The 21,092-nt window shown below is 36.3% G+C and overlaps 1 protein-coding gene across 7 annotated transcripts in view; it reads left to right on the forward strand.

Annotated features, from left to right (window-relative positions):
- Positions 1-21,092, forward strand: part of wdfy3 (WD repeat and FYVE domain containing 3) — a 335,886-nt gene that overhangs the window by 101,727 nt on the left and 213,067 nt on the right. For all 7 annotated transcript variants that reach the window (XM_039758522.1, XM_039758515.1, XM_039758516.1 and 4 more), the window contains exons 3-6: positions 15,787-15,910; positions 18,361-18,470; positions 19,900-20,061; positions 20,571-20,763. In XM_039758522.1, the coding sequence (XP_039614456.1) occupies positions 15,787-15,910; positions 18,361-18,470; positions 19,900-20,061; positions 20,571-20,763 (589 nt within the window). The remainder of the gene's footprint in view (positions 1-15,786; positions 15,911-18,360; positions 18,471-19,899; positions 20,062-20,570; positions 20,764-21,092) is intronic.

Below are 21,092 nucleotides of genomic sequence, written 5' to 3' on the forward strand. Positions count from 1 at the left end.
TAACAAAAGACTATGCCACATTCCTAATGCCTTCCATTATAACTATCACTCTGCAGGATTAGATCACTCAGTTCTGCCTCCCAGCCTTCCTTTCTCAGTTCCCTAGCCAGCTCTTTTCCTCTGTCAGGTGAGACCAAAGATGGACCTGGAATTACTTCTAATGTCATTAATATTGTTCCAGGAAATTCTTCCAGATCACCCCATACCTCCTAAACCACCTAACTCTTGTAACAACTACATTTTCTAGTTGCCTTTATAGGAGTCTTGACCACAGCAGCAGGATATTGTTTCTACTGACTGTTAGGCAGTGGGGTTTGATACAGTGCTTTAATAAATCCTCAGCTGTGGTTCCATTAATCTAGCATCACACCTGAAATGTGAAAACCCCTTCTGTTTAGCTGGCCATTATATCAGTAATCTACTAGACAGTATTTCCTAGAAAGACATTTCTAAATATGTGATTTGTATTGCAGAGGAAAAAATATACTCCCAAATTCGCAATTTCAGGTCTTCAGTATAGCTTGTCAAAATAGATATTTTTGGTGTTTGTAGATCTTAACACAATATTAACATTAGTAGTGCTTGAAACTGGCATATATATTAACATATATTAACATTTTGTGAATTTCCCCTTGGGATTAAAGTATCTATCTAATCTAATCTATAAACCAGTAATAGAGAAATATTTTAAGTTGTAACTGTGCCTGCACAAAGTGGAAAGCAAAAGGGAAATGTATTGTTCAGAAAGTGTTATTTTTCCCTGGGATGAGCTTTTTATGGTGACTTTTGTTAAGTTTAATGTTAGGTATGATTAGGACATACTCTTAACATCCAAAAATATTTGGACATTGAAATTGATATTTCCTCTATATAAAAATAGGCACTGAGGTGAAAAAAACAATAGACAACAAAATACAGATAGCCCACTATTATGTCTGTTTTTGTATGCCTTAGTGTTACAGTGTATTGCAACTTTTTGTGTTTTCTCCCCCATTTCTGATGAGAATACAGTGGAATCTCGGTTCACAAACGTCTCAGTACACGTACAAATCGGTTTACGTCCAAATGTTTGCCAAACGTTTGCCTCTGTTCATGACCACACACCCGGTATATGAACAAGCCAGTGTTTCCCTTTTGGTTTGTACATGTCTGTTTTTGTATGCCTTAGTGTTACAGTGTATTGCAACTTTTTGTGTTTTCTCCCCCATTTCTGATGAGAATACAGTGGAATCTCGGTTCACAAACGTCTCAGTACACGTACAAATCGGTTTACGTCCAAATGTTTGCCAAACGTTTGCCTCTGTTCACGACCACACACTCGGTATATGAACAACCCAGTGTTTCCCTTTTGGTTTGTACATGTTCAGTCTCTCCTTGTGCATTTCCTGTGCAGCGAGCGAGCGAGTAAGAGAGAGAGAGCAGACACACACACACCGGCTTGCGAGAGAGAGAGACACGAGAGAGAGGCACACACACGCACACACACAGGCACGCGGGAGAGAGAGGCACACACAGGCGCTCCAGGCTCACGAAAGAGAGACACACACACAGAGAGAGCAAACGAGCGAGAGAGGGAGGGCTGGGCGCATAAGGTAGAAAAGGCTTGTTTTTGTTTACAGTTCTGTTTACAGCGATCGGTTCATAGCGTGCATTGTGGCAATGTTACTTTTCTTGGTGGTTTATTAAATTACGGATTTTTCAAATGTTCACTTTTTTCCCTGTGCTTAAAAGTCATTAAAAAAAAAAGTGTTTTTATTGAGTGGTTCCTAGCACTATAGCGCAAACTATTGTAGTGTTAGTTTTCTCTGTTGTTCAAGGTTTTCTCAGTGTTATTCAATGTTTTTACATTTAGTTTACTATTACACTGTGCATTCTATGGTATAATTAACTATATTTGTGCTTAAAACTAAAAAAATATATATTTACATACAGTTCGTACGGTCTGGAATGGATTACAGTAATCCCTCCTCGATCAAGGGGTATGCTCCAGACCCCCGCGATAGGTGAAAATCATGTAGAAACCATATGTTTGTATGGTTATTTTTATATATTTTAAGCCCTTATAAACTCTCCCACACTGTTAACATTATTAGAGCCCTCTAGACATTAAATAACACCCTTTAATCAAACGCTTAAACTGTGCTTCATTACAAGACAGAGATGCAGTTCTTTCTCACAATTAAAAGAATGCAAACATATCTTATCTTCAAAGGAGCACCTTGAAGAGCAGATAATGTCAGAGAGAGCGCTCGCTAAGAAAAGCAAACAATCAAAAAATCAATACTTGCTTTTAAGTATACAGAAGCACCGGCGATAAAGCGGCATTTTGTAGAGGAGCGTCCTATCTTCTAGGCAAACAGCCACTGTGTAAACAGCCCCCTCTGCTCACACCCTCCGTCAGGCAGAGAGAGTGAGAGAGACAGAGAGAAGCAAACAAAACAAGCGCCACGCTGGAAGCATATCTTATAGCATTGAGGAGTTTTAGTTAATATGTAATACATGCTCTGATTGGGTAGCTTCTAAGCCATCCGCCAATAGCGTCCCTTGTATGAAATCAACTGGGCAATCAAACTGAGGAAGCATGTAACCTAAATTAAAAGACCCATTGTCCGCAGAAAGCGGCAAACCAGCGAAAAATCCGTGATATATATTTGGATGTGCTTGCATTTAAAATCCGCGATAGAGTGAAGCCGCGAAAGCCGAAGCGCGATATAGCGAGGGATTACTGTAATTGTATTTACATACAATGCTATGGTGGAAATTGCTTCGGTTCACGACCAAATCGTTTTACAACCAGAGTTTTGGAACGAATTATGGTTGTGAACCGAGGTTCCACTGTATGACTTTTTAGTCAGAGGCATAACATGTTTTATAATGTGTACGAGTTCATGAATATTGTACTTTGGTCTTGTTTTTTAACATAACTAGGGGGCTTTGCCCCCTGCTCTCTTCGCTCGCCAATCCTCGTTTTTGTTTTTCCAGATACACACTTTTAAGATTTTTTTTTTCTTTGAATTGTTGCTATTTCATTAGTTTCACTTTTATTTCAGAACTTCTGTAAAAACAATATTTGGAATCTTTCAAGTCCCAACGTGCAGAATCTTTTTAATGAGATCAGTGAGACATGTGTTTAGTGACTTTGTGCCATAATTCAGGATAGCTTTCTCGTTTTGGAATTTCTGCACAAACAAAACGATCTACATCATCAGCAGTTAATAATTTTTTTTTGCAAAGTCACCAAAAAATGCATGCGCAGTAAACTCCGTTTTTGAAATTCTCTTGACTTAAACTTCAAAGCCTTACAATATTTACATACTTCAGACATATCACCTTTGTCCATATATTCAATCGCTATCCGCCTTTTTGTTATTTCTCCAAGTAATAATTTCTCTTTCTTTGCGCTAATGCGATGTTTACTTTCTTTTTTTTGACAATGTTGTTTTTTTTTCTGCTTTCATATTCTGTATGTTGCTCTGCATGTGTTTTGCGCCAACTTTTTTTTTTTGAGTCTTTTGAATTCTAGTTTTCATTATCTCTAACCTGCTCTGCATGTGTTTGGGCCCCTTGTTTTTTAACCTCTTTATGACGTTTTACTTTGTTTTCTACTCTGTCTTTTATTTCTGACCTCGCTTTATCCTGCTTTTTTATAATGACACCTAGTCTGTGGTGATTATCGTATTTACTCGTGTAGCATGCACCCTTGTGTAAGACGCGCACCCTAAATTTTACAAAGAAAATCGTGAAAATCTTTTTGCCCCGTGTACAATGCACGTGTAGTGATTGTATAGGAAGCGTTTAGAGAGAGAATGCAAGCAAGAGAGAGAGAGAGAGAGGGTGAGTGCATGAACAAGCAAGCGAGCGAGCGAGAGAGAGAGTGCAAGTGTGTGAGCAAGCGAGCGAGACCAAGTAGAAGAAGTAAACATTACAGAATTTCCTCATGTATGACGCGCACCTGATTTTCTAAAGCTAATTTTCGGGAAAAAAATGTGCGTGTGGTACACGCATAAATACGGTATTTTCCCTTTTTTGAGTAATAATTTCTATTTGTTTGCGCTCCTGCGGTTTTTACTTTCTTTTTTTTTATATTTTCTAATTTTCCTACTTTCATATTCTTTAACTTTCTCCACTTTTGTATTGTGGCAACTTTTTTTTTTTTTGATCCTTTCGAATTCCACTGCTTTCATAATCTCTAACCTGCTCTGCATGTATATAGCGCACATGTCCCGATTGGACGTGTTTTTTTTTTCAATTCAGTAATTACTTTCCTTATTTTCTGAATTTGCACCTAGATTATTCTTTTTCTTTTTTGTCTCTCCAACGCTTTTGTGTCTCTTTTCTCCATGCTGCTTTCTTCTTCGCTTAGTCGTCTACGTTTCATTTATAACATATTGTACTTACACGCTTTATATGCGCTGAGAGCCCTGGATCTGTGTGTGTGCAAATTACAGGACACATTCACATTCCTGAATGTTTTGGATGTATGAGGGAAAACTAGATTACCTGGAAAACACCATTTACAATGTGGATACAACTCTACACAAACCACTATGACTTAAAATGGTATTTGAATTCAGGATGCTGAAACCATGAGTAGTGACCACAGTTTTCTGGATATTTTTAGGAATAAATTAAATATTCTGTTAGTAGGTGCCAATAACAATCTGTAACAAAATTCACTGCACCCAAAATGTAGCTGTTTGCCATAATTGAATTCAATGTAGAACTTATGTATCTTTAGATATTATATTTGGTGTTAAATTATGAACAGCATTACTATAAAATAGTGAGCAATAACCAAAGAATCTTGATACTTTTGTTAGTGTTTATTGGCAAAATTCACGGAAATGTTTTTTTACAGTAAGTATGCTGTGTTTTCCTGTGACCTTGTTCGGCAAATATTTTCTTGGAAATCTGCTTAGGCAAACATTTTTTTTCAAGCTCCCCATGATGCAGAACTTTTTATACTTGCGAACTTGGCTGTCGCATTGGAATGCATTTTTCAGCTACTGAGATGTGCTGAAAGCACCCCTTCTCACAATGTCCACTGAACAGTGATGCATGATATTTTTCCTTGTCTCTTTTCACACTTGTTTTTTCTGCTTGTGGACATTTCAACACCCCAGTGTCTGACTGCTGTTACGTTGGTGACTATAATACACCCACTCCAAAGAATTCCATGTCCTGTGCAAACTTGTCATAAGCACTTCCTGATTTGCAGAAATGGAGTAAAATATTAACATATAATAAAATATTAATAACAATGTCGAGAAGCATGCTGCCAGCACCTGTGGCTCATAAGGATTTCAGCTCCATTTCGTGGCTGCTGTTATTACTCGCCGTCTCTAGAAGGACTTGCTTATCCAGCTGTTAGAATAAGACTGAAAGAAATATGGGACATGTAGATATAGTGCTGTGAAAAAGCATTTATTTTTTTGCATGATTGTTACACTTAAATGTTTCAGATCATCATACAAATTTAAATATTAGACAAAGATAACCCACGTAAATACAAAATGCAGTTTTTAAGTGATGATTTTATTTATTAAGGAAAAAACTATTCAAACCTACATGTCTCTATGTGAAAACGCAATTGCCCCCCTTGTTAAACAACAACAACATTTATTTATATAGCACATTTTCATACAAAACAAAATGTAGCTCAAAGTGCTTTACAAAATGAAGAACAGAAAAATATAAGACACAAAAAAAAAAAAAAATTAAGTCAACATTAATTAACATAGAATAAGTAAGGTCCGATGGCCAGGGTGGACAGAAAAAACAAAAAAAAACTCCAGACGGCTGGAGAAAAAAAAATAAAATCTGCAGGGATTCCAGACCAAGAGACTGCCCAGTCCACCCTAAAACATGTAACTGTGATTAATCACATTTTCTGGAAAGCCAAGTTCCAATTTCACTTGCCACAAGTGCCTGATTACTGCCAGACCTGTTGAATCAGGAGATCACTTAAATAGAACCTGTCAGACAAAGTGAAGTAGGCCAAAAGATCCCAAAAAGGAAGACATCATGCCGCGATCTAAAGAAATTCAGGAAAAGATGAGAAAGTAATTGACATCTATCAGTTTGGAAAAGGTTACAAAGCAATTTCTAAAGGTGAGAACCATTATCCACAAATGGAGAAAACCTGGAACAGTGGTGAACCTTCTCAGTAGTGGCCGGCCTACAAAAATTACTCCAAGAGTGTAGCGACTCATCCAAGAGGTCACAATATAACTCAGAACAACATCTAAAGAACTTTTTTTAAAAAAGGAAATGTGTGGTCTGTAAATTACTGCTGTTTGTTCTTTTGTGAGTCACCCTATTTTTTTTTTAACCTTGAAAATTGTTACATCTAAAGTTAGAGGAAGTGGAGGTCACAACAGAAAATAAGAATTGCTAGATGGAAAAAGTGGTGAGCACAAAATGCAAAACACATTCAAGAGCATAAGAGACAGATTATGTGCACATCTGTTCACAGGGTAAAATCTCAGCGAATTTATGAAATATGTCAAGTAGCTTAAGCATGAGCGAAACTCGGCAGTCAGCAGTTTTGCTAAATAGTGAGCAAAAAATGAATCCCTCATCTGGTTGATGTGCTGAGCAAGGTCACAGGGTACCTGGAAATAAAGTAGAATGTAAATTACCTCAAGTTTTTGCCAAAAGAGTCTAGCTGTGGTCCACTGTGATTACGGAGCTGCACTGAACAACCAGTTGGATTACATGGTTTTGTCCCTTGGTTTACTCAACAGTCATCATTATTTGAGTCAGATAACCCTCCTCTGATATATAATGGGAAACCAACAACTCCACAACAGAGCAGAGCTCTTTTGGAGAAATTTGAGCCAAGGCCAGAAGACATATGTATAGTCTTGTGCATTTTTCATGAAAAACTAGGCCTGCTCACTTCGCTCGCCAACCATCCCGACCTGCGCTACATACCAGCGACTTTGCATATGTGGATTTCTCTTTCATCAAACAACAAATCTTTTATTTCTCGTGGATATGCCTCTTCATTGGGAAGAAACGCTACTTTTCCCTGATGGCAACACGAATTAGACGATCTACCAGTCTCCGACTTAAAGTTTAAATCTGAACAATATATTCAATTTCTTTTCGATGTTCCATTATTTCACCGAGTAATCATTTACATTTATTTGCGCTAATGTGATCTTTACTATCATTTTTTTGAGACTTTCAAATTTTAGTACTTTCTTTATCTCTAACCTGCTCTGCATGTGTATCGCGGCAACGTTTTTGAATTCTTTACGACATTCTACTTTGTCATCTACTATTTGTCTTTTATTTCCGGCCCCTGGCGTGGTTCAATCTCTTGTTGCAAAGTCTTGTCTCGTGGAACATGAAAATATGTTTCTGAAAAAGTCACGTCCCAGGCTAAAAAGTCTCATCCCTTCCCAGGATTTTTTTTTTATTATAATAGAGAGATTACTTTGTTGTAATGAATTTTGCAAATAAAATGGATTTTGCTGTAATAAGGTGTTTTAAAAACAGCAGTTCTATAGAAAATTGTCCAGGTTTAAAAATGTGTTAAATTATTAATTTCGTTACAATTAAGTTTGAAATTTGACCCTTATAGGTCAGACTTTACTTCTGCTTTTACAGCTATGGTTTTCAACAAGTCCTTCTGATATTGTAGAATGCACAGGAAACAGTCAGTTGCCTAGTTGGGTGCAGTCAGTTGGCCTAGGTTATCAAAAGAAGTTTATTTTCTTTTTCCATGTATTCTGCTAAATGCAGTTGTCTTTTCCTCTCCTTTGCTGTGAAAAGACTATCTCAATTATTATATTAATTGGTATTTTATAGTGTTATGGCTTATTTATGCTGGTTATTGAGATTTCGTTTTCTTTTATTATGTGTTTAATCTAAATTGTGTGTTTATGCATGTATTCTCATTTTCTAACTCTCTTAAACCAGACACTTTTGGAGCCTATCCTAGCTAGCATAGGGCACAAGGTAGGAACAAATTCTGGACATGGTGTGTATGTATTGTCTAGCTTCTAAATGTTATTGCATTGTTGTTATTAATATGTGTAAGCACCCTTGGTTCTTTTTTACTTGTAGACAATTGGAATTTGCAGCCTAAAAATATTTTTGCTATACCCAGTCACATGCAATGACATCCTTTGGGTTTTAAAAAGAACTACATGTCAGTCACAAAATCCCATGAAATATAATAGAGGGAGTACCTAAAATGTACAGTGTGAAACGAGAAAAGCCTGTGTGCTGTTGCAGGTCCCACCATTTGAATTAATTGCCCATATATTCCAGGAAGGTATCTGCTTACATTCTTCTGAAGCTTGTATGGCTTAGTGAAGGCTTAGGCGAAATCCTCTTTTATTCACTACTTCTTTGAGAAGTCATATAATAATGTAACCAGTGTTAGACAGGCATGTTTGCCCATGGCAAAAGATAGGTTAAGTCCAAATGCCTGTCTGATAATTTAAATGGCAAAGTGTAGAGACAGCCGCAACAGGGAAACCCATTCCTATTGAGTCTAGTAGTATTCTCCTGCCTATGTATTTGAAATTGTATTAAAATAATCCCTCACACTTACTGTGAGTCATTTCTGCGCTAGTGCAGGCCAGGTGTGAATACAAAGAATACTGAAGCCAGAAGATACTATCTTCCCATTAATGTGAAATATAGTTGTATGATGCCCTCCCATCGGTCATAAGCTTACAGGATCCTATATCTACCCTTAGTCTCATGGTCCTGTTCAAATCCGCCTTTAGATTTCATTGTCATTTATTTTGCTGATCTGCCTATTTTGCCAACTGGATTTCATTGGGATCCATCCTGTTTGTAGTAAACATAATTCATGCAATACAGAAGCGTAGCAGCGACTTCTATGTCTTAGTAAATAAGATGTTTACCACTTTCTGTATGTCTTGATTTGGAATTTTGTTCTTAAACTTTGAGAATCTTTTGACTGGTCACTAACTAGGTTTTGGACTTTGAACATTGATGTATACTTAATTTGATAAGGTATGGTAAGGTGATAATGCCTAAAGATGTATAACTAATCTGAAAGCTGCACATCTGGTTAATTTGGGTGTTATAATGTTCAAGTAAAAAATGTTTATTTTCAATATATTACTCACCTTGAATCATTGTGCATAATTTGAACTGCAGTTTATGGGTATCACATACATTATACAGGGGTAGGCAAAAGTCGGTTTACAGTTGTGAGTAAGTGAGGCAAGCAGTTTGAGCTGAGCACTTGTAAGAATGTACCTTAAGTGCACTGTTCCATTGTGACATTGTTTTGGGTTAATAAAGCTATTGTAATAATCATGACCTGTCTGTCTTTCTCCATGCAAACGGCTATACACGTACATTTGCCCAACCCTGTATTGCTTCAGTATGAATTTTAATCCACTAACAATATATACACATTATGGCTTAGCATGGGAATGCCCCATATTGTTCTAGCGTCTCATTATAGGGCTTATTTGTACCTTGTTGATAGCAGGACCTGTATTGGAAAATACTGGTTTAGAAAAGAGTTTATAACTGTTTAATATAACACAAGCAAAACTACATGAAAGAAAAAGTGGCAATGCTGATAATACAAAATGAACTAAAAATGTGAAACTGTCAGCAGTAATTTCTTTCAGGATTAAGTTTTTCTATTTCTGATTATCTGAACCCTTTTTATAGGTAGTACTTTCATTAATGTATTTTCCAGGAAACAGTAGAAGGACTGGTTTATGAAAGGGTGAGATATAATATTGTATAATGAAGGAATGACATTATGTTTAATTATAATACTTTGTATACACAAAATCAGAAAATACACAACAACTGAAAGTTAATGTTAATATATGTATGTATACTCAAGATTAGCACAAAGAAGAATTACCTTTAACATTACACAAAAAATTCAGAATTCAGCAGCATCTCTACTGGTAAATGAATTCAAACTACAGTATTTCTAGGAATTAAAGAGTTCCTAAATCTTTTGCTTTTTATCCTTGGAAACCTAAAAATGGAGCCTGATGGCAACAACTGAATTTTAGATAAAAAAGTGGATGACAATTGACTGACAGAATTGAGTTGGCTTTCTTTCTAACCTGCCTGTGATACAGCTCAGTGCAAAACAATAATCTTACTGCTAATTTTTACAATGCTTTTAGAATATTTTATGATTTTAATGTTGAGATATATAAAAACAAATGTAACAACAGATTCAATAAAAGACTTATAAAAATGTAATTATACTTTTGCCCTCTTTAATAAACAATTCAATTTCCTATGAAAGTATAGCCATGTATGGCCTTTTCTTACAAATGTGTTCTCTGTTAAGATTGAAGGTTAACTTTTCATCAATGATTGTCCCTAGGTATTTGTAGTCCTTAACCAGGTCCATTTTCCTTTTTAATTATTGTTGATGGAGTGGGAAGATGGGAGCACCTGAAGAAAATGATCAGACTATAGAACAAACCCATGAACAATAAGTCCATGGCTTTTCTCCTTATCTTATATAAAGCTCACAATGACAGAATCATTTGCAATTTTCAGGATATGTCTGTCCTTGTATGAACTCCAGCAGTCATTTTATATATGATAAACAGAAGAATAGATAGACATTAGCCTTGAGGTGATACTACAGGTAAAGACAATCAAGGAAACAGCCATTAACACTCATTCTCGGTGTTCTGCTACTTAAAAGTCCAGAATTTACCCCGCCAAGGTAGGCTGCAACTAGAATTGATCGATCAGCTTCTCATCTAAAATGTGGGTCTGGGTTGTATTAAAAGCTGACAATAAATCTATAAACCACAATCTTAAATGGTTTTTGGTCCTCCCAAGAACTCATACTGTAAATTGAGAAGTATTGCTGTCACATCCTACACTGCACTCTTTGCTATGTATGCAAATTGGTAACGGCTCTGGTAGGCCTCAGTTTTGTTTAGCGATCTCTCTTAATCAACTTCTCAAAGGAATTCCTAATATGAAAAGCTATATCCACTAATCAGAAATCATTTAATGCTTTTGGGTGTGTAGTGTCTGCTGCTTGAATAACATGTACATTTCACTCTAATTAGAATAACTAACTTCTGACTCCTGACCTGAATCTGTTCTTTGGTGATTAATTTCCCAAGCAAAATCGGGCATCTCAAGCCTTAAGTAGAATTCATTAAATTTTTTATCCAAATTGATAGTCAGTTTTAACCCCTGTTAATTCAGCATGATTATTACATACATTGTGCATTTTAGCCATCATCCTAAAGCTATTCCTCAGTGATCCAAGGTTGTCAGTCAGCAGTTTATTCTCAGTCCTGTTCTTATACTTCAGCTTTGCCTGCTTAATTTCACATTTCACTTCCTTTTGTAGTTCCTTCTGTTCAGTTAATGTCCAAAAATATGTAGCTGCAGGACTTTAGAAACATTGTCCACATAACAGCTGTATATCTTGCAAAGTCACTTCTTTCTGAACACTGCTTCTTAAAATAAAGTTTGAAGAATGGAGAAAAAACACGCCAAAAATCAAATAAGCTGACTTGGAAGCCATTATTGTCCTCCTTTTATAACTCAGTGAGGAAGGGTTTGAAAAGAATGCCACTTTGTATTTTACTCCCTGTCTCATCAAACACATTGGTTGAAATATACTGATAATCCATTTTGGTCCATCCGCTCCCTGTAACTTTCTTCTTTCACATTTGTAAATTACACTCTTTATATTGATTCGAGCACAGTCCTGAAGTCATACTCTTCCTGTATTCTTTTAAAATGACCATACTGGAGAAAAGCAAGCAAGCAGCTTAAAACATATGCACCGCATGACAATTTACTATTCTTACCAGCCAACTGTAGCATCATCTTATTATTATTTGAAAACTGAACTGTACAAGAAAAGAGATTTGATGTCTCTAAAAGGCTTCACTGACCTCCTTTGCCTGGGAAAGGCCTCGCTCCAATAGGCTCAATTTCAGCTTTAAAGACCTGCTCCAGCCCATGCAGGTATGAAAAGGTTTAGGCCTTAGAAATAACCTTAAATATCCCAAAATATCAAAATGCCCTGCAAGGACAAAAAAGTGTAGAAACCTTTGGCTTGCAGTAACCGATACACAAAATAATAATTATACAGTGGAATGCAAAAGTTTGGGCAACCTTGTTAATAGTCATTATTTTCCTGTATAAATCGTTGGTTGTTACGATAAAAAATGTCAGTTAAATATATCATATAGAAGACATACACAGTGATATTTGAGAAGTGAAATGACGTTTATTGGATTTACAGAAAGTGTGCAATAATTGTTCAAACAAAATCAGGCAGGTGCATAAATTTGGGCACCACAAAAAGAAATGAAATCAATATTTAGTAGATCCACCTTTTGCAGAAATTACAGCCTCTAAACGCTTCCTGTAGGTTCCAATGAGAGTCTGGATTGTGGTTGAAGGTATTTTGGACCATTCCTCTTTACAAAACATCTCTAGTTCATTCAGGTTTGATGGCTTCCGAGCATGGACAGCTCTCTTTAACTCACACCACAGATTTTCAATTATATTCAGGTCTGGGGACTGAGATGGCCATTCCAGAACGTTGTACTTGTTCCTCTGCATGAATGCCTTAGTGGATTTTGAGCAGTGTTTAGGGTCGTTGTCTTGTTGAAAGATCCAGCCCCGGCGCAGCTTCAGCTTTGTCACTGATTCCTGGACATTGGTCTCCAGAATCTGCTGATACTGAGTGGAATCCATGCGTCCCTCAACTTTGACAAGATTCCCAGTCTCTGCACTGGCCACACAGCCCCACAGCATGATGGAACCACCACCATATTTTACTGTAGGTAGCAGGTGTTTTTCTTGGAATGCTGTGTTCTTTTCCTCCATGCATAACACCCTTGTTATGCCCAAATAACTCAATTTTAGTTTCATCAGTCCACAGCACCTTATTCCAAAATGAAGCTGACTTGTCCAAATGTGCTTGAGCATACCTCAAGCGGCTCTGTTTGTGCTGTGGGGGAGAAAAGGCTTCCTCTGCATCACTCTCGCATACAGCATCTCCTTGTGTAAAGTGCGCCGAATGGTTGAAAGATGCACAGTGACTCCATCTGCTGCAAGATGATGTTGTAGGTCTTTGGTGCTGGTCTGTGGGTTGACTCTGACTGTTCTCACCATTCGTCGCTTCTGTCTATCCGAAATCTTTCTTGGTCTGCCACTTCGAGCCTTAACTTGAACTGAGCCTGTGGTCTTCCATTTCCTCAATATGTTCCTAACTGTGGAAACAGACAGCTTAAATCTCTGGGACAGCTTTCTGTATCCTTCCCCTAAAACCATGATGGTGAACAATCTTTGTCTTCAGGTCATTTTGAGAGTTTTTTTGTGACCCCCATGTTGCTACTCTTCAGAGAAAAATTAAAGGAGGAGGGAAACTTACAATTGACCCCCTTAAATACTCTTTCTCATTATAGGATTCACCTGTGTATGTAGGTCAGGGGTCACTGAGCTTACCAAGCCAATTTGAGTTCCAATAATTAGTTCTAAAAGTTTTGGAATCAATAAAATGACAACAGCCCAAATTTATGCACCTGCCTGATTTTGTTTGAACAATTATTGCACACTTTCTGTAAATCCAATAAACTTCATTTCACTTCTCCGAATTCACTGTGTGTGTCTCCTATATGATATATTTAACTGACATTTTTTATCGTAACAACCAACGATTTATACAGGAAAATAATGACTATTAACAAGGTTGCCCAAACTTTTGCATCCCACAGTAAATAAAGAGATTCATTAACTAGACCTGGAAAATAACAAAATGTTCAAAAAGAAAAAAAGGAATTGCCTAAAAGGCAATACAAAGCAAACAAGTCCCAAAGCACAATCTGAAAGAATAATCCAATAACAGAATGTAAAATAATCAAAAATCCTGCAAATCTAAATAAAGAAATCAATACTCACTTGACTCCACAAGCCTTCAATGTGCCATGCCTGAACTCTCCTTCTGCTTTGACTGAAATGCAGCTTGGGTATGGTAACATCAGGGAGGCCCCATCTCTTGAGGTATGACCCACAAAACACAAGAGGGTTAAGAGAATTTAGATTTACACATAGAAACATAAAATGCACTAAATGGAATACTATAAACATAAAAATAAATAATTATAATAAACATATAAAAATACTTTAAACTATAAAGGGTCATTAAAGGGAAACAAAAACAGGCATCAGAGAAACAATCTGGCAGACACATAGCACTTGTGAAGAACATGTCAGGAGGGCCAGAATATTAGATATGTCTATGAGTAGCCTACGAGTTGCTTGCTCACCTGTGCTTTAGACACTTGCTGATGGAGTGTCCCATAAAATTGTCTTCTAGATTAGGATTGGCAAAGAATGTGCTGTTCAGTATTTTTCATTATGCCACCATACTATTGATTTGCTACTTTAAACTCCTTTTTTTGTCAACTGTTTTTGAGGACATAAACTTAGAATATTTGGATCATAGTATTGATAATAACTCACATGAACAACACACTCCAGGAGACAGAAAGTAAAAAGTCTAAATTATTGTAAACAACACTAATTCATGGTGTTCATAGGAAATTCAATGTATAGCATCATGAGGTAGAAGTACAAAATAAACAAGAATAGCTGCATCAGATGTTTGAAATATTAAAACGTGTGCTTCAACTTAAATGTGTAAAGTTTAAATATTCTTTATTGTAATAGAGCTTTGTCATTTTCACCTTCTGGTAGAGGTTCATAGGGGACTGGGTCTCCAGTAAACGATTGAAAATAAGATCATTATCATATCACTGACATTGAAATGGTCTAACGTGTCATTTTTAACTATCTGGGAGTGGATTTTAGAGAGCTAGAGCCACAGATAAAGCATCAAATATCTAAAATGTTATCATAATTCTGTGCAGCAGCCTTGAAATAGCGTAAAACAACATTTTTTTCAAATTTTGTGAAAAGTGTGTCTTTGACCCCTCATGTTCGATTAGGGGGTAAATCACTGGGGTTCTTTGATATGGGATGTACCACTTCTAGTCCTTCTAATAATTTTTGCTGAAGTCACCCTTTGGTGTACTCTTTATCATAAGGGTGTAATTTCCTGTAAAAATATGGTCCAAAAAGAGTCTAAAAATTAGGTTTATTTTGGGGTTAAAGGACCAAAAGTAGGGGGAACCTCGACAAGCTCAAGGTCTTGCATAGCTAGACATCATGACGAGTCATATGGTATATCATATGTGGAGGATTTCAAATACCAGTGAATGAGGAAGCACTGGACAAAAAATGCAATTCAAAAACATTCATAAGTAATTCTTTTGAACACAATTTACAAAAATATTTAATCTTAAATCTTACAGTGCCACTTACTGGGACTTTCAGCTTTTATTGCATATTTGATGAAAATTATCTGTTTAAACCGGTGTCATACTGAAAGAGAGAGGTGCACTTCCTTTCATCTCTATTCCTGGAATAATGGTTAGGAGGCACATCTTGGCCTAGCTTACACTGGTGTGTTTTTATGTCCTAGTTAAATTTATGAATTATTCCAACCTCTAATCACCAACTAACTGTTTTAAATTTCCTGTGCTCAAAATGTACAACTTGGTATGGTATAAAACATGGAAACAGTGTTTGATATAAACCTTACATTATAAGAAAAACATTTATTAATTTGTTATTCCTAAAATTCCATTTTATTTTTTAAAAGGATACTGCTTCTGAGAACATATCAAAAAATAGAATAGTATTTGTCCTTGTCATTTCCAGGATAAGTCAGTAGAAACATTTTTTTTTCTTTAAAACAAGGTGTTTGGCAGTGCTCCACCCAGTACAATGACAGAGAAGTTTTCAGATCTCCTGCAGTTTACAACACAGGTGTCCAGATTAATGGTGACGGAAATCCGAAGAAGGGCCTCCAATAAATCAACAGGTATGTGCTTCCTGGGATTTCAGAAAAGACATGTGAGTGTGTCCAACTTCAGCTTTGAGTTTGTGAAACAGATTTGTGCAGTACCTCTTATTCAACTACGGTGTTGGGAACATTGGCATTCATTTATTTCAGAGGCCTTTAACTAAACATCATTTCACTATTAACACTCCATTGAATACTTTTATTTATTTATTTATTTTTAATGAACACAACATGCTGTGTTTAATGCCGCATTCAGTCAGTTTACAGTATTAGTGTGGTCAGACAGGCCATTACGTTATATATGTATTATATGATAGCCCTTGCCAACACTTACTCTGAATGGCTAAAGGTTTGTGGACGTCTGACCATCACACCTATATGAGCTTTTTGGACATCCCATGCCAAAACCTTGGGCATTAATATGGAGTTGCTCCCCTCCTTTGCAGCTGTAAGGTTGAGGTCAGGACTTTGTACAAACCATTGGAGTTCCTCCACATCAGACTCATCAAAATGTCTAACCGTACTTGGCTTTGTGCACAAGGGCACAGTTGTGCTGGAACAGAAAATGGCCTCCCTAAACTGCTGCCACAAAGATAGAAGCATACAGTTGTGGAAGATATTTTTGTATGCTGTAGTATTAACAGTACCCATAACCAGAACTAAGTGGCCATGCCCAAATCCTGAAAAACTGCTATAATAGGTACTATGTCCAGAAGGTAGTGTTCTTCTAGCATCTGCCAAACACAGAATCGGCCATTAGACTACCAGATAGTAAAATGTAATTTATCACTCCACATACTACATTTCCACTGCTCTAGAGTCAAATGGTGTCTCACTTTACCTTACTCCTGCCAAAGCTTGGAATTGTGTATGGTGATCTTAGGCTTGTGTGTTGATGCTCATCCATGGAAACCCATTTCATGAAGCTTTAAATGCACAGTTCTTGAATTAATGTTGTTTCCAGGGGCAATGTGCAACTATCCTGCAATACAATTACAATATGTAGATTTTTGCTTATTTTTGTTTTTGGCATCCGATCCAGTTGAGCCTGTTAAGACTTTTTATGGAAAAAGCACTTTACTGTTCACATAAAATGGTGTGTCCTCCTCAACTGAAATCAATGCCTTCAACACTTAAATCAGACGTGTGGACTTCCTTTGGATTCTGACAGTTCATCGGTAAAGAAAAGCTGGATAAAACCAAAGCTGTATGTAAGCTATGCAACTCTTTGAAGTTAAGCATTGTTGTAACTCATCAAATTTGAGAAATCATTTATCCCAGTGTTACCCTCAAACAATCTTCAGTCAACATCCAAACAATTACAGCCTAAATCTACACTGGAGATGGTGTTTAGCTCCAAGCTTCCATTTAATTTGCCTCGTGCCCAAAAAATAACAGAGTCTGTAGCAGTTTTTAACTCTAAAGATAAAGAGACCCTACACCATTGTTGAAAACTAGAGCTTTTGCCAAATAATACAGGTTTTAGAATCCAGTGAATGATGAATCTCAAACCTCACAGGTTAAAAACACTCTGGATTGCCTGATAACTGACATCCCCCATGTAAACACACAAAACTGCAGTCTGGACTGCAGGTTGGTGTTTAACAGAGGTAAATGAAAGCGCATGTAACATCATTTTAACGCCACTACAAAACTTAAATGCTTAGGTCGCTCAGAGTGCATTACTTTAACCAAGATTTGAACACTCATGTGGACAAGGCCAAATCAAGCAATTTCAGAGAAATGTTAGAATATATTTGTAAAACTTGCATAGTTTTCTTCAAAATGCTCCCTTCTAAGTTATTATTGATTCCTGCCCAAGATAAAACATCTTTGTTTTGAAGTGCTGATGAGCAGTTTTGTACATTATCAGAGTTGAAGACTACACCCAAAATGAAGTGAAAATTGAACAGGGTGACATTGTGTCTGTCAAATAATGTTGGTACATTTGCCAACAGAGAGTGATACTTGGAAAATGTTTAAGAACTGGTTACCATTAAAAAAAATGTTACTTTATAATAAAAAATTATCTTTTCATTTTTTTTCTAAACTGACATCAACAAAAGATGAATTGTGTAAGTCATATGTTACAAAACTATTATTTATTTTTATTGTTTGTGATGAATTAGTGAGCATTGTGCTAAAAGCAGGGAAAAAGCCCTGAACAGGTGCCAGGCCATCAATCTCGCACACAAAAATGCCCACACCCACATTCACAGTTATGCCAAATAGCCAAACACGTCTTTGTGAATGTGAAGCTAAAACCACAGTACCTGGAGAAGAACCCTTTAGACACAGCAGGTGACCTTATGTGGGATTTGTGCTCAGGTTGCTGGTTTCATGAAGCTGCAGCACTAAACACTATGCCATTTTGCTGCCCGAGCATAAAATCGCATAGCATTGAAATTATGCTCACAATGAACAGATATATTTGTTATGCTTACTTCTGTTGGAATCTTTCTTGATAGAGGCTGCAAGTCGTGCAATAGTTCAGTTTCTGGAAGTTAACCAGAGTGAAGAGGCGAGCCGAGGGTGGATGCTGCTTACTACTATCAACTTACTTGCATCTTCTGGACAGGTTTGTGACATGCGGCATGTTTTTACCAATTTGCAGGAATTTAATAAATCAAATTTTCAGTAACAATAAAGACAAGTGGTTTATACACTTATATATTTGGGTACAGGTACAAGATTTGTAAAATCCACAGTTGATGAATAGCTCTTTAATTTGGCATTGTAAGCCACTTGAAAACATTGAATTTTGGGCTGCATTCACACTGCAGGTAAAACTGACCCAGTTCAATTTTTGGCTTAAATCAAGTTTTTTCTTGACTGTTCAAATTAATTTTGTATGCAGTCCATAATCAGTATGAGCAGTAACCAGTATCTATCTTAAATGTGTCCTGTATGCACACAAAAAGTGTTTACACTGTCTTATCCTCTGCACATTTTTGCCATAATGTTTTTAAGAAATGGTTAATCAAAATTGACTAATGTATTTCAAAAAAAGGACAAATACTGAGCAGGCCACTTTAAATATTAATTTATATGGACACACTAAATTTAATTTCGGTAAAGTTAATTTCAAATTGATGTGCAGATTTAAACATAAAATGAACATGTCAAGTTTTAGGAGCAGTGTGGTAGATTCAACAGTGTACTTTATATAGGGCAGGATAGTGTCATTAATTTACTTAGAAGAAACAGGGGATGACAATGAAATAACTGAAGAAAATAAAGGATTATAAATATCATCAGTAACTGGGGTGCTTTTGAGCAAAAGAACATAACAGTAACAGAAGAATTAAAAAATTAAATGCAGTTTCCTAAATTGACTAAAAAGGTAAATATAGCTGTCCCTTGCTTAACAAAGCTAATCCTTCCTGAAAACCTCTTTGTAATGTAAATTAGGCAGTCCCAGAATGCATCATCAGCAACATCTAGCCCTGCCCCAAACATCCAGCCATGCCCCGTTTCACATGTAGTAGCAAGTTCTACTTGGATAGTCTGCAGAAGCGATTGGGTATTAGTGCTTGCTACATGCATTTGACAATTCAACTGCCAAGAGCATAAAACTCTTTTTTTTTAGACATGACATTAAACTTTTTGCACCTTTCTTACTCTTCTGTTTTTCTTTGTTCTGGACTATTGCACTATTAGTTAGCATTTGTTGCTTGAACACCAGCCAAACACCTGCTTTTATGGCATCTGTGTTTACATTCCCACTTGGTTATTGCAAATGATGCAGTTGCGACTTCCAGCCTCCCAGCTCTGCCATATAACAAATGCAGCACTAGTTACTTAGTAGTGTAATAAAGAGTAGCAGGTTAGGCACTAATATTTTACTCAGATGAGAAGAAAATGACAGCCTATCCATTGACAAGGTTTGTTTCTTCTTTTAGACTAAACTGAAACACATGGTTGCAATGTTCATCCAAGCTATTAGTTTTTTTTTGTTTTTTTTTTAGCATATTATTAAATCAGTTTTTCCTCAATTGTCTTTTCAGAAAACAGTGGATTGCATGACAACAATGTCTGTACCCTCAACTCTGGTCAAGTGTCTGTACCTTTTCTTTGACCTTCCACATGTGCCTGATGTTCCTGGAGCTTCTCAAACAGAAGTTCCCCTGGCTGATAGAAGGGCTTTGCTTCAGAAAGTCTTTGTGCAGGTTTGTTAATGTCTGGAACTCGAAATTTTGTAAAATAAAGTGTTTTTCACAGTATATAACATTGTTTTTGTTTTTTTGCTAGTTCTTTTTATGCTTACTCTGGACTTAAATATAAAAGTTCAGTAATTAGTGCTGCTTTTACTATTCCTTATCAAGGGAATAAAAAGCTTTTTATCTGTTTTTGTCTGATTTACAAATTATTAAAAAAACAATTAAAAAAATCATAAATTACGTGGTTGTCAGTTTCCTGAAAATGCCGAGAGTTTTTCTTCAAACAGCCAAGTTTTGTTTATTAATTCTGTAGTTTATATTAAACAACCAAATTGTCTCTAAAATAAGAATTCATGGTCTAATGTTACATATGGTGTCTTGTCCTTTAATTATTTACTGCCTCTTTCTCATATTTAAGTATTATTATATCAATATAATATATTAAATACTGTTGATTTCTGTTATGTTTGTAATCTGTAATTTGGTTCATCATTCAGTTTTCCTTTTGTTTCTTGTAGATCTTGGTGAAACTCTGTAGTTTTGTTTCTCCTGCTGAAGAACTCGCACAGAAAGATGACCTGCAGCTCCTTTTTAGTGCAATAACATCTTGGTGCCCTCCTCACAATCTTCCATGGAGAAAAAGTGCTGGAGAGGTATTGATGACCATATCACGGCATGGCCTCAGCGTCAATGTGGTCAAGTACATTCATGGTATGTGTTATAATAGCCCCTGTCTAGATGTAAAATTAGGTGTTATCTTAGTTTATTTATCTGTTAATCCAAATTTATAAACTCTTGATATTTGTTGTTAAGATTTTCACTTGTATGTGTAACTTTAATATGAAACTTACATCAGTTCATTATCTGAAATTTTGCAAAACTACAAAATGGTTTCTGGTAAATTCTAAGAGATAAGGAGGAACTAAACCATTTACGATTTTGTATAGGGTGAAGGAATTTTTTAAATCATCTCTAAACTTAACTGGAATTCAATGAAGTGATTTAAAAACTTGGCATTATGTGGTTGTGCTACTTTTAGG

The sequence above is a fragment of the Polypterus senegalus genome, chromosome 7, assembly GCF_016835505.1.
Source record: "Polypterus senegalus isolate Bchr_013 chromosome 7, ASM1683550v1, whole genome shotgun sequence".
NCBI lineage: Eukaryota > Metazoa > Chordata > Cladistia > Polypteriformes > Polypteridae > Polypterus > Polypterus senegalus.